The 12,575-nt window shown below is 45.9% G+C and overlaps 3 protein-coding genes across 22 annotated transcripts in view; 1 reads left to right on the top strand and 2 right to left on the bottom strand.

Moving 5' to 3' along the window:
• The window catches only part of LOC132460630 (NACHT, LRR and PYD domains-containing protein 3-like), a 521,671-nt gene that overhangs the window by 253,993 nt on the left and 255,103 nt on the right, over positions 1–12,575 (top strand). The gene's annotated exons all lie outside the window — the stretch shown is intronic.
• The window catches only part of LOC132460633 (NACHT, LRR and PYD domains-containing protein 12-like), a 272,380-nt gene that overhangs the window by 135,957 nt on the left and 123,848 nt on the right, over positions 1–12,575 (bottom strand). The window lies entirely within an intron of this gene.
• Positions 4,617–11,602, bottom strand: LOC132460725 (ankyrin repeat domain-containing protein 10-like). Its single transcript, XM_060055596.1, has 3 exons — positions 11,240–11,602; positions 8,688–8,763; positions 4,617–5,444 (listed from the first exon to the last, which is right to left on the bottom strand). Exons 1-3 carry the CDS (start codon positions 11,429–11,431, stop codon positions 5,083–5,085), a joined length of 630 nt encoding a protein of 209 aa, XP_059911579.1. The 5' UTR covers positions 11,432–11,602; the 3' UTR covers positions 4,617–5,082.

Here is a 12,575-nt window from a genome sequence, read left to right as displayed (position 1 = left end):
GTGCTGAGGCTCTCGAGGCGAATGAGTGGAACCTCAAGGTGTTAATGCTGCTGTATTTCGATGATCCTAGTGGCCGTATGCAGGAAGTGCCGTGCCGTGAGGTCTCGCGAAAGTCGAGGTTCACAGCATTCGGGATGATGTTGTTGTAGATCTTCCAAACTAGGATGATGGTGTATCTCTCACGCCGCCGTTGGAGGGAGTACATGGATAGGCGATGGAGTCGATCCCAGTAGTTTGACGATCCAAGTCCCTGAATCTTCGCAGTAAAGGATCTTTGGACTGCTTCAAGTTGGGTAATATCGCACTGCAGGTGAGGAGACCACAGTGGACAGCAGTATTCCAGGTGGGACCGCACATAGGATTTGTAGAGTAGCATCATGGTGGCTACATCCCTGGAGGTGAAAGTGCGTAGCACCCAGCTAGCCATGTTCTTTGCCTTGGAGGATTTCATAGCTATGTGTGTTCTCCAGTTGAGGTTGACATCAACATAGACGCCCAGGTCTTTCACATGGTCGGAACCATGGAGGACTTGTCCAGATGGTAAGGTGTAGGGCTGCTTCCAGTCAGGCAGTTTGCCGTGCTGCAGAAGCTGGAACTTTTCCTCGTTAAGTTCCATGTTGTTGGCCTCTGCCCAGTTGACCACAGAGAGGAGATCTTCTTCAAGAAGGATGCGATCAACATGCGAGGATATGTCTTTGTGGAGCTTAGAATCATCTGCAAACACTTTGATTTTGCTGTGTTTGACAACAGAGAAGATGTCATCGATATAGATGAGGAAAAGAAGGGGGCCTAGGACGGTACCCTGAGGGACCCCACTGATGACTTCTATGGTTGAGGACCTGACTCCATCTACGATGACGTGCTGCTTCCGGCCCGCCAAGAAGCTAGCAATCCAGTCGTAGAGCTTGCCTTTGATGCCGAAAGAGCGCAGCTTCTTTAAAATAATTTTGTGATCTACCTTATCAAAGGCTTTACTGAAGTCAAGGTAAATCACATCCGCATTTCTGTCGAGGTTGAGGTCGCACATGATGTCCTCGATGTGATGAAGGAGCTGGGTGAGGCAGTTTTTTCCGGACTGAAACCCGTGCTGGTTAGGGTTGAACATGTTGTTCCGTTTAAAGAAGCTAACCATCTCTTTGCGAATCATGCGTTCGCAGAGTTTGATGAGATGCGAGGTCAGGGAGACCGGTCTGTAGTTGGCCGCCACGGCCTTACTGCCCTTCTTGAAGATGGGGATGATACTTTGGGAGCGGAACATATCGGCGATGTTTGAAGTATCAAAGGACAGCTGCCAGAGTTTCGCTATGGATGGAGCTAGAGCGTCTTTACATTCTCTCAAGACGAGAGCAGGGAACTGGTCTGGGCCAGGAGCGGAGAACTTCCCTGTTTCCCTAATGGCTGTAAGGACGTCGTCAATTGTGAATAGTATGCTGGAGAGTTCTTCTGCAGGTGCTTCTCCGAGTTGCACGCTTTCAGCGTCGACATTATACGGATTGCTGAAGGCCTTCTGGTACTGTTTCTGGAGGATGTTGCCCATAACAGTGGGGTCAGACTGCAGGTTGTTTTCCTCGTCGGCAAGAGGACCGACTGGCGACTTGAATTTAGCAGATTTTTTGGCAAAGGAGTAGAAAGCCTTGGGGTTGATTTTCATCTTTCCAATGGCGGCAATTTCCTGCCGGAGTCTCTCGTGCTTGATGTCCCTCTTCATGAGGAGCTCGATAGTAGCACGCTCCTTGTTAAGGTTATCGAGTTTAGTGCTGTTTCTTGGGGTTCGACCGCTGTGTTTGATGGCGTTGATTCTAGCATTCAGGCGGTGTTTCTTCCGCAGTAGTTCTCTTCTGGGCTTAGGGATGGAGGACTTTGAGGATGCTTGGATGTTGCTGCTGTGTGAAGGTGCATGCTTACAGCAGATAGATGCTATGGTGTCTTCAAACAGTTTCCATGCTGTGTCCTGATCTTTGCTAGGGTCGGTGATGGCATCCCAATTCACCTCGTTGAGTTCGGTGTTGATGGCATCCCAGTCTGCTGAGACGAAATTGATGTCAGCAAAGGGACAGGATGGGCTGAACACAGGTCTTTCAGTCGTCTGCGAAGGAAGGAGGAGTTCAGGGTGAAGGAGGGTACAACTCACTACATCGTGGTCAGATAGCTCTGTCTAAGCTACTGCAATACTGTGGATCGAGTCTGAGTTGTTGGAGAACACCAGATCCAGAATATTGTTGTTGCGGGTAGGCTCAAGAATTACTTGCTGGAGAAGGGACTCCTCTGCGAAGTTCAGGAGTGCGAGAGCAGCCTGGCGGTCTGCTAAGGAGATGTTGCTTCCGGTCTCTATCAAAGAGGTCGACCAGTTGATGAAGGGGAGATTGAAGTCTCCTGCGATGTGGAGTTCAGGAGTGTGTTCGATGCTGCTAATGATTTGTTGAAGGGCAACGAGACATTCATCGAACTTGTCGAAGGGGGCTGAAGGCGGTCTATAGATTCCCGAGATTACCATGTTTACTTCTTTGCTGTAGATGCAAGCAAGTTCGCAGTAGGTGTTGGAGAAAATCTTGGATTCTTCTGCTGTGATGGAGTTGTGGAGGTAGATGGCTGTTCCGCCACACGCACGGCCAACACGGTCCGCCCTGTAGCAGGTGTAGCCAGGGATGTGTATCTCTGCATCCAGGTGGTATGACTTGAGGTGGGTCTCCGTTAGGATGAAGAACGGCGTGTGTATTGGGTTGGATTCAATACACTCTTGGAGGGCTTTGATCTTCCAGCGCTGGTTTGCAGTGCCGGGGTTCGTCCCTTGGATGTTGAGGAGAAAGGAGTTGGAGATCGGTAGGTTCCTTCTCACTGAAGGCTGTGCTGGAGGAAGTGAGCCTGAGGGGCTTACTGGAACTGAGCCTGAGGGACTCGCTGGAACTGGGGCAGCTGAGATGGGTAAAACATCGGAGGAGGTGGTAGCTGCTGAACCTGCTGAACGGGGACTAGGCGAGAGGATGTTAGGAGGTTCTGGAGAGAAGAGTGGACTATTGCGGCTATCTCTTTGCTCAAGTCCGCTTTCATTGAGGAAAGATGCTTCAAAAAATCTGCGTTGGAGTTGGGGATGTGTGATTCGTTGAAGCTAACCGCCCGTGTGTGGTTCGACCCGGCAGAGATGGGTGGAGTTGAAAAGCTACTCTCCGTCCTGGTTCTGCCTTGGCGGGGACCTCGATTGTCCTTATCTTGGGGTCTTGGCCTTTTGTCGTTTCTTGCGTTGGGAGGTTGACGGTTTAATTGAGATGGGGCTGAGGGTTGGTGGCCTCTTGGCGCCCTCTGCTGGAGATCTTTCTCAGTAGTAATGGTGCCTCTGATGTGCACTTTTCTACACGGTTTGTTCAGACAAGCACCTGTAGAGACAGCGTTCTGGCAGAGCAGTGGGTGAAAGAATCTGCATTTATCGTCCGCTTTGTGACAGCCTCGCTCGCCACCTCTACCGTTGTACTGGAATCTGGAGCACCATGGAGGGTGGTAGGAGGTGCAGTTCTTTCCAGATATACCATGAGAGCAGTTCCCTTCGAGGAGTAAGGGGCATACGGCTTTGGAGTGGTCGTAGCAGGGCTTCTTCTTCTTGGAGTCAGTTTTCCCTGTGCGATCATTTCCATTTACCGTGGGGTTCCTAACAGCTTCGGTGTTAGGATGTTCGGTGATGACAGGCTGGTGGTGGGCGTGTTCGCTTTCAGCCGCGTGTTCAGCCGCGATGGTGGCGGCTATCAGAAATGGAGGTGGTGCTACATGCTCGGGAGCAATCTGAGATCCTAGACAGCAGGGACAGAGGTAGACTACCCCGGCTTCAAGGTCTAGTACTGAGTCTGAGTAGCACCCTAGGTGACTCGGGTTGTGGCAGAAATGGCAGGTAACTTCGCTGCCGGCGTTGGTGGAGGAGAAGGGGATGTAGTCGGAACTGCATTTCAAGCATTTTGACTCCCGACATCTGCGGATGAATCTGACGATATCGACGGCAATAAGTTCCTTGTTCTTTGCCTTCGAAGCAGATATCTCCTTTGCGGGTAGAGGGTAATCTTCATGTAGACTGCAGAGGAGTTTGGCAGCAGCCTTGAGAGTGGGCAGCTTGATAGTGGCTGACTTGCCAAGGAGTTCGACATTTCTATCAGGGGTTGCATCAGGGTCATAGGCGTCGAGAAGTTCCTTGATTTCGGTTTCCGTGGAGATGGTCTTCAGTTTGCCGATGAACAAAGTGTTACTGTCAAAGTCCAACATGGTGTGGAAGCGCAATAGAAACGCTTCAGCGCGATCTTGGAGATGGAGATGCAAGATCCCCAAGAGACAAATAATACACTTTTCTAAATGTTTGACTTGTATAGAGGATTTAAACATGTTTAACAACCATGGACGTCAGCTTCCTAATGGTAGTAGTCCCTGTCGTGTTTTAGGTCCGACAGCGTCGCCTATTGGACGGGTGGTGTATAACTACTATTCTGTATTTATCATTTAACAATGCACATTTATCAATTAACCCGAGCTGTTTACAGAGTGTCTGTATAGTGGACATAATATCATGCATTTACTGCATTTACATGGTTTCTGACTCTAAACCAAATTCTTTCCTTGAGGGACATTAACTACGACAAAAAAACAGGACAGAACATGAACATTTAATTATTCCCAGGTGACAAAGTTCACTTACAAAACAAATAGGGCGCATCAATTTGTAACACAAAGACTGTCATTTGAGTGAAAAAGACGAGTATAAAATGACATTGTTTTAGCACCGCATGGAATTTAAAACGAGCAAATAACAAATGGTTTTCTTTGGTTGAGGAATCTCTTAAGTTCCCCTCAGATCCGAAGCAAAGACGTCCAGAAAAGTAAGTGACTTTAGGCAACCTTTTAAGTAATTTGAAACTGCACAGGACTTTTAAGTACTGAAGTTCTTTTAAAGTACTTTAAACTCCAACAGGACGCTCAGGTACTTTTCAAACACGTCTTAAAGTCGGCGTTTAAAAAACCGACGTCCCCTCAATAGTGCAAGCGCGTCCGATTAAAAACGCGCGAAAGAACCAGCGTATTCCTCGGAGCGTCTTAACCCAGTTCATCTCCTCAGAGTCGGGGCAGGGAATCGAACCCGCAACGTCCCCCGATGTCCTCCGCCGTGTCCCCGTAGCCATGGTGATGTCCGTAGAGCAGGAGATCGCCCAGATCAAAGGTCACCGCCCCCAGGTCATAGGCCATGGGGGCGGGGCTCCCAGAGCGATGCAGCGAGCCGCACATGTCAGAGGCGTGTCGAGTCTCTCCCGGGGACTCCTGATTGGACGACGCGAAGGAGGCACAGTGCTTCTGATTGCACGGTTCGGCGGTGGTCTTGAGGGGGTCGGGGGGCCGGAGGAGGACCTCAGGGGGGCCGGCGCAGGAGGGGGGCCGCAGGAAGTCGCTGAAGAGGCCTCTGGTGTCGTCTTGTGACGCTAAACAAAATGGAGGAAAGACAAACGCATGGACACTTAAAAACAGTACTTAGCATGGTGTAGCATCTTACCCTAGCATGGTGTAGCATCTTCTCCTAGCATGGTGGAGCATCTTACCCTAGCATGGTGTAGCATCTTACCCTAGCAAGGTGGAGCATCTTATCCTAGCATGGTGTAGCATCTCACCCTTGCATGGTGGAGCATCTAGCATGGTGTAGCATCTTACCCTAGCATGGTGTAGCATCTTACCCTAGCATGGTGTAGCATCTTACCCTAGCACGGTGTAGCATCTTACCCTAGCATGGTGTAGCATCTTACCCTAGCATGGTGGAGCATCTTACCCTAGCATGGTGGAGCATCTTACCCTAGCATGGTGGAGCATCTTACCCTAGCATGGTGGAGCATCTTACCCTAGCATGGTGTAGCATCTTACCCTAGCATGGTGTAGCATCTTACCCTAGCACGGTGGAGCATCTTACCCTAGCATGGTGTAGCATCTTACCCTAGCATGGTGGAGCATCTTACCCTAGCATGGTGGAGCATCTTACCCTAGCATGGTGGAGCATCTTACCCTAGCATGGTGTACAATCTTACCCTAGCATGGTGGAGCATCTTACCCTAGCATGGTGGAGCATCTTACCCTAGCATGGTGTAGCATCTGGCATGGTGTAGCATTTTACCCTAGCATGGTGTAGCATCTTACCCTAGCATGGTGTAGCATTTGTACCCTAGCATGGAGGAGGATCTTACCCTAGCATGGTGTAGCATCTTACCCTAGCATGGTGGAGCATCTTATCCTAGCATGGTTTAGCATCTTACCCTAGCATGGTGGAGCATCTCACCCTAGCATGGTGTAGCATCTTACCCTAGCATGGTGTAGCATCTAGCATGGTGTAGCATCTTACCCTAGCATGGTGTAGCATCTTACCCTAGCATGGTGTATCATCTTCTCCTCGTGTGGTGTAGCATCTTCTCCTAGCGTGGTGGAGCATCTTACCCTAGCATGGTGTAGCATCTTACCCTAGCATGGTGTAGCATCTTACCCTAGTATGGTGCAGCATCTTACCCTAGCATGGTGGAGCATCTTACCCTAGCATGGTGGAGCATCTTACCCTAGCATGGTGGAGCGTCTTACCCTAGCATGGTGTAGCATCTTCTACTAGCATGGTGTAGCATCTAGCATGGTGTAGCATCTTACCCTAGGATGTAGTAGCATCTTCTCCTAGCATGGTGGAGCATCTTACCCTAGCATGGTGTAGCATCTTCTCCTAGCATGGTGTAGCATCTTACCCTAGCATGGTGTAGCGTCTTACCCTAGCATGGCGGAGCATCTTACCCTAGCACGGTGTAGCATCTTACCTTAGCATGGTGTAGCATCTTACCCTAGCATGGTGTAGTATCTTACCCTAGCACGGTGGAGCATCTTACCCTAGCATGGTGTAGCATCTTACCCTAGCATGGTGTAGCATCTTACCCTAGCACGGTGGAGCATCTTACCCTAGCATGGTGTATCGTCTTACCCTAGCATGGTGTAGCGTCTTACCCTAGCATGGTGTAGCGTCTTACCCTAGCACGGTATAGCATCTTACCCTAGCATGGTGTAGCATCTTACCCTAGCATGGTGGAGCATCTTACCCTAGCACGGTGTATCATCTTACCCTAGCATGGTGTAGCATCTTACCCTAGCATGGTATAGCATCTTACCCTAGCTCGGTGTAGCATCTTACCCTAGCATGGTGTAGCGTCATACCCTAGCATGGTGTAGCGTCTTACCCTAGCAATCTGTGTTGTAAACGGGGAACGGGTTAACCTAGTGATGGTTAGTGTTGTTGAACGGGTTAACCTAGTGATGGTTAGTGTTGTTGAACGGGTTAACCTAGTGATGGTTAGTGTTGTTGAACGGGTTAACCTAGTGATGGTTAGTGTTGTTGAACGGGTTAACCTAGTGATGGTTAGTGCTTGGCCCCTTGCGGACCCTCCTTGCGTCCACCCTAAGGGCCTGACGTGCGCCTCTCTAAAATGTTAACCTTCCGTTGAGGCGACGCAGCAACAAGGGCTGTGATAGGTCCGCTCACTAAAACCCGACGCAGAACCAGAACAAAGCGGTTCAGAGCGTCTGCGCGGTCCTCGCTCTGCGTCGACGTGGAACAATAAGTGAGCCTTAGCGTGGGTCCTAAAGGCCTTCTGTAGCCTACTCACTGTCTCACCTTCTGTAGCCTACTCACTGTCTGTACTCCTGTAGCCTACTCACTGTCTGTCCTCCTGTAGCCTACTCACTGTCTGTCCTCCTGTAGCCCACTCACTGTCTGTCCTCCTGGAGCCTACTCACTGTCCGTCCTAAAGGCCTTCTGTAGCCTACTCACTGTCTGTCCTCCTGGAGCCTACTCACTGTCTGTCCTCCTGTAGCCTACTCACTGTCTGTCCTCCTGTAGCCTACTCACTGTCTGTCCTCCTGTAGCCTACTCACTGTCTGTCCTCCTGGAGCCTACTCACTGTCTGTCCTCCTGTAGCCTACTCACTGTCTGACCTTTAGTAGCCTACTCACTGTCTGTCCTCCTGGAGCCTACTCACTGTCCTTCTGTAGCCTACTCACTGTCCGTCCTAAAGGCCTCCTGTAGCCTACTCACTGTCTGTCCTCCTGTAGCCTACTCACTGTCCTTCTGTAGCCTACTCACTGTCTGTCCTCCTGGAGCTTACTCACTCTCTGTCCTCCTGTAGCCTACTCACTGTCTGACCTCCTGGAGCCTACTCACTGTCTTTCCTCCTGGAGCCTACTCACTGTCCTTCTGTAGCCTACTCACTGTCTGTCCTCCTGGAGCCTACTCACTGTCCTTCTGTAGCCTACTCACTGTCAGTCCTAAAGGCCTTCTGTAGCCTACTCACTGTCCTTCTGTAGCCTACTCACTGTCTGTCCTCCTGGAGCCTACTCACTGTCTGTCCTTCTGTAGCCTACTCACTGTCTGACCTAAAGGCCTCCTGGAGCCTACTCACTGTCCTCCTGTAGCCTACTCACTGTCTGTCCTCCTGGAGCCTACTCACTGTCTGACCTTTAGTAGCCTACTCACTGTCTGTCCTCCTGGAGCCTACTCACTGTCTGTCCTCCTGGAGCCTACTCACTGTCTGTCCTTCTGGAGCCTACTCACTATCCTCCTGGAGCCTACTCACTGTCTGACCTTTAGTAGCCTACTAACTATCTGACCTTTAGTAGCCTACTCACTGTCTGACCTTTAGTAGCCTACTCACTGTCCGTCCTGGCCTTCTTGTTGACCATGTTCTCCCAATGGTCCAGGAGCCGCTTCCGGCCGCCGTCCACCGGCCCCTGAGGACATCATAAATATATATATAAATATAGTGAGGACATCATAAATCTAGATAAATATAGTGAGGCTACATCATAAATATATATATAAATATAGTGAGGCTACATCATAAATATATATAAATATAGTGAGGACATCATGAATATATATATATAAATATAGTGAGGACATCATAAATATAGATAAATATAGTGAGGCTACATCATAAATATATATATAAATATAGTGAGGACATCATAAATATATAGATAAATATAGTGAGGCTACATCATAAATATAGATAAATATAGTGAGGACATCATAAATATATATAAATATAGTGAGGGTACATCATAAATATATATAAATATAGTGAGGCTACATCATAAATATACATAAATATAGTGAGGACATCATAAATATATATAAATATAGTGAGGGTACATCATAAATATATATAAATATAGTGAGGCTACATCATAAATATACATAAATATAGTGAGGCTACATCATAAATATATATAAATATAGTGAGGCTACATCATAAATATATATATAGTGAGGCTACATCATAAATATATACATAAATATAGTGAGGCTACATCATATATATATATATATAAATATAGTGAGGCTACATCATAAATATATATAAATATAGTGAGGCTACATCATAAATATATACATAAATATAGTGAGGCTACATCATAAATATATATATAAATATAGTGAGGCTACATCATAAATATATATATATATAGTGAGGCTACATCATAAATATATATATAAATATAGTGAGGCGACATCATAAACATATATAAATATAGTGAGGACATCATAAATCTAGATAAATATAGTGAGGCTACATCATAAATATATATAAATATAGTGAGGATATCATGAATATATATATAAATATAGTGAGGACATCATAAATATAGATAAATATAGTGAGGCTACATCATAAATATATGTATAAATATAGTGAGGCGACATCATAAATATATATATAAGTATAGTGAGGCTACATCATAAATATATATAAATATAGTGAGGCTACATCATAAATATATGCATAAATATAGTGAGGCTACATCATAAATATATATAAATATAGTGAGGCTACATCATAAATATATGCATAAATATAGTGAGGCTACATCATAAATATATAAATATAGTGAGGCTACATCATATATATATATATAAATATAGTGAGGCTACATCATAAATATATATATAAATATAGTGAAGCGACATCATAAATATATATATAGTGAGGCTACATCATAAATATATATAAATATAGTGAGGCTACATCATAAATATACATATAAATATATTGAGGCTACATCATGAATATATATATATAAATATAGTGAGGCTACATCATAACAAGAAGGCAAATTAGTTTGTATTGAGTATATAGTGAGTTTACATTATAACAATATCAAAGATGAGTTTATATAACAATTAAAAAAAAATTTTACATAGAACAATATAAAATACGAGTTTATATTATGACACTTTAGAAGATGAGTTTACATTATAACAATATAAAAGAGGAGTTTATATTTTAACAATTTAGAAGATAAGTTTACATTCGAACAATATAAAAGATGAGATTACATTATAACAATATAAAAGATGAGTTTATATTATAACAAATACAAAAAATAAGTTTACATAGAACAATATAAAAGACGCGTTTATATTATGACACTTTAGAAGATGAGTTTACATTATAACAATATAAAAGACGAGTTAATAATATAACAATCCAAAAGATGAGTTAAGATTATTATTGTGTGAGTAGTACCATAATAATTTAAAATAATATTTACCCGAGGCACCCTTCCCTACCACACTGTATTAAGCAAATATATAAAATATAATATTTAAAAAACAAAGAAAATAAAATGAGAAAATAATATATATCGGCCTTTGCATATATCGGTTTTATCTGTTCAATGGACATGGAGGTCTAGCTGATTCTAGATTATTTATAATGAATGAATATCGATTTACCACTGCGGCCGCACTATGATAATATCCACGTTTTGATTCTAGCCTCCAGCGTGACGTCACCGGCGGAAGGCGGGGCTTGCGACCAATCAGCGGAGTCACACTGAGTTTAAATCCATAAATTCACCACTGCTAGGAAACCCGAGAGAGAGAGAAAGGGAGAGCGCAAAAGAGTGAGGGAGAGAGCAAGCGAGGGAGCATCCGAGTGTGAGGGAGAGAGAGCGAGAGAGACGCTTGCAGAGTATACACAGACCCGGATGTTCATCAATCACGTAGTTATTATCTGCACTAATCTGCCTAATTAATCCCTTCATTTATGAGTTAAAAAAGTTATACTCTCGCCCGACCTGATCTCGCGTGAACTTCCACCTCCACCCCCGCTCTCTAATCCCCAAAGAGGGTTTAGAGTCTAAAAAACAACCCGTCCGTCTGTCCCTCACTCTCAATCCCCGACTTCGCGTGCCCGCGTACCTTCCCAAAGCGCGCAGCCCAGTGCATGGGGGTCCACCCGCAGCGGGGGTCCTGCGCGCCGATGTCCGAGGGGTCGGCGGTGCGGTGGACCAGCGCGCAAAGAGCGCCCAGCTCCGCGTCTCTACAGCCGCAGTGGAGCGGGAACCCGGACGATAGTTCATCCGCCTCCTCGATCTCCATCTCGGATATCATGGTCGATAGATCGATAAAGGTTCCGTTATTGGAGTTGGACCGGGTCTGGAGCGAGCATGGTCCTCCTTCTCCAAACAAAAGAGAGGTAGAGGAGGAGGTGTGTGTGTGTGATTTCGGCGTCCGGCAAATCCCGGTCTGGATTCCCCGGGTCCGGAGAGGTGGAGTGGGCGGGACGTCCGGTTCAGTTTCCCCAGAGGAGTTTTATACTTATCTTTTTTTCTTTCTTTTTTTACGTTTTATTGAAATGCAGATGTTAAAAAATACAAATACAATCAACAAAAAACATTCCGAACATGACATGTCTGTACTGTCTGCTTTTTTGTTTATTTAAAAGGGCCAATGCACTTGTTAATTGACATTTTTAGTTTACACAAAAAAATGTAAATGTGCCGTTAGCAAAATAGCAAATTTTTATCTGTAGTCCCTTGGCAGGTCAACACATACATTACATTAATAAGGATAGAAAATTATAGAAAGCATTAAAGAAGGAAGAGAGAGAGAAGAGACATAAAAATTAACAAGTGCAGTACAAAGAAGTGCAGTACTTAGTAACCTACCTGCTCCCTAATGACCTGTCTCTGTACTCTCTAACCCCTGCCTGCTCCTTAATGACCTCTCTGTACTGTCTAACCCCGACCTGCTCCTTAACGACCCGTCTCTGTACTGTCTAACCCCTACTGTCTCCTCAATGACCTGTCTCTACTGTCTAACCCCTACCTGCTCCTCAATGACCTGTCTCTGTACTGTCTAACCCCTACCTGCTCCTTAATGACCTGTCTCTGTACCGTCTAACTCCTACCTGCTCCTTAATGACCTGTCTCTGTACCGTCTAACTCCTACCTGCTCCTTAATGACCTGTCTCTGTACCGTCTAACTCCTACCTGCTCCTCAATGACCTGTCTCTGTACTGTCTAACTCCTACCTGCTCCTCAATGACCTGTCTCTGTACTGTCTAACTCCTACCTGCTCCTTAATGACCTGTCTCTGTACTGTCTAACCCCTACCTGCTCCTTAATGACCTGTCTCTGTACCGTCTAACCCCTACCTGCTCCTTAATGACCTGTCTCTGTACTGTCTAACCCCTACCTGCTCCTTAATGACCTGTCTCTGTACTGTCTAACCCCTACCTGCTCCTTAATGACCT

This window comes from Gadus macrocephalus, chromosome 7, assembly GCF_031168955.1.
Source record: "Gadus macrocephalus chromosome 7, ASM3116895v1".
Classification (NCBI taxonomy): domain Eukaryota; kingdom Metazoa; phylum Chordata; class Actinopteri; order Gadiformes; family Gadidae; genus Gadus; species Gadus macrocephalus.
This window is presented reverse-complemented; position numbering and strand designations above follow the sequence as displayed.

Bases quoted from the DNA above. Each gene is read 5' to 3' on its own strand.
- LOC132460725 (XM_060055596.1), bottom strand. From the start codon at position 11,431: ATGATATCCGAGATGGAGATCGAGGAGGCGGATGAACTATCGTCCGGG. The intron at 8,764-11,239 runs GTACGCGGGCAC...TGATGTCCTCAG, and splicing joins GGGCTGCGCGCTTTGGGAAG to GGGCCGGTGGACGGCGGCCG. The intron at 5,445-8,687 runs GTGAGTAGGCTA...CATTTTGTTTAG, and splicing joins CAAGAAGGCCAGGACGGACA to CGTCACAAGACGACACCAGA.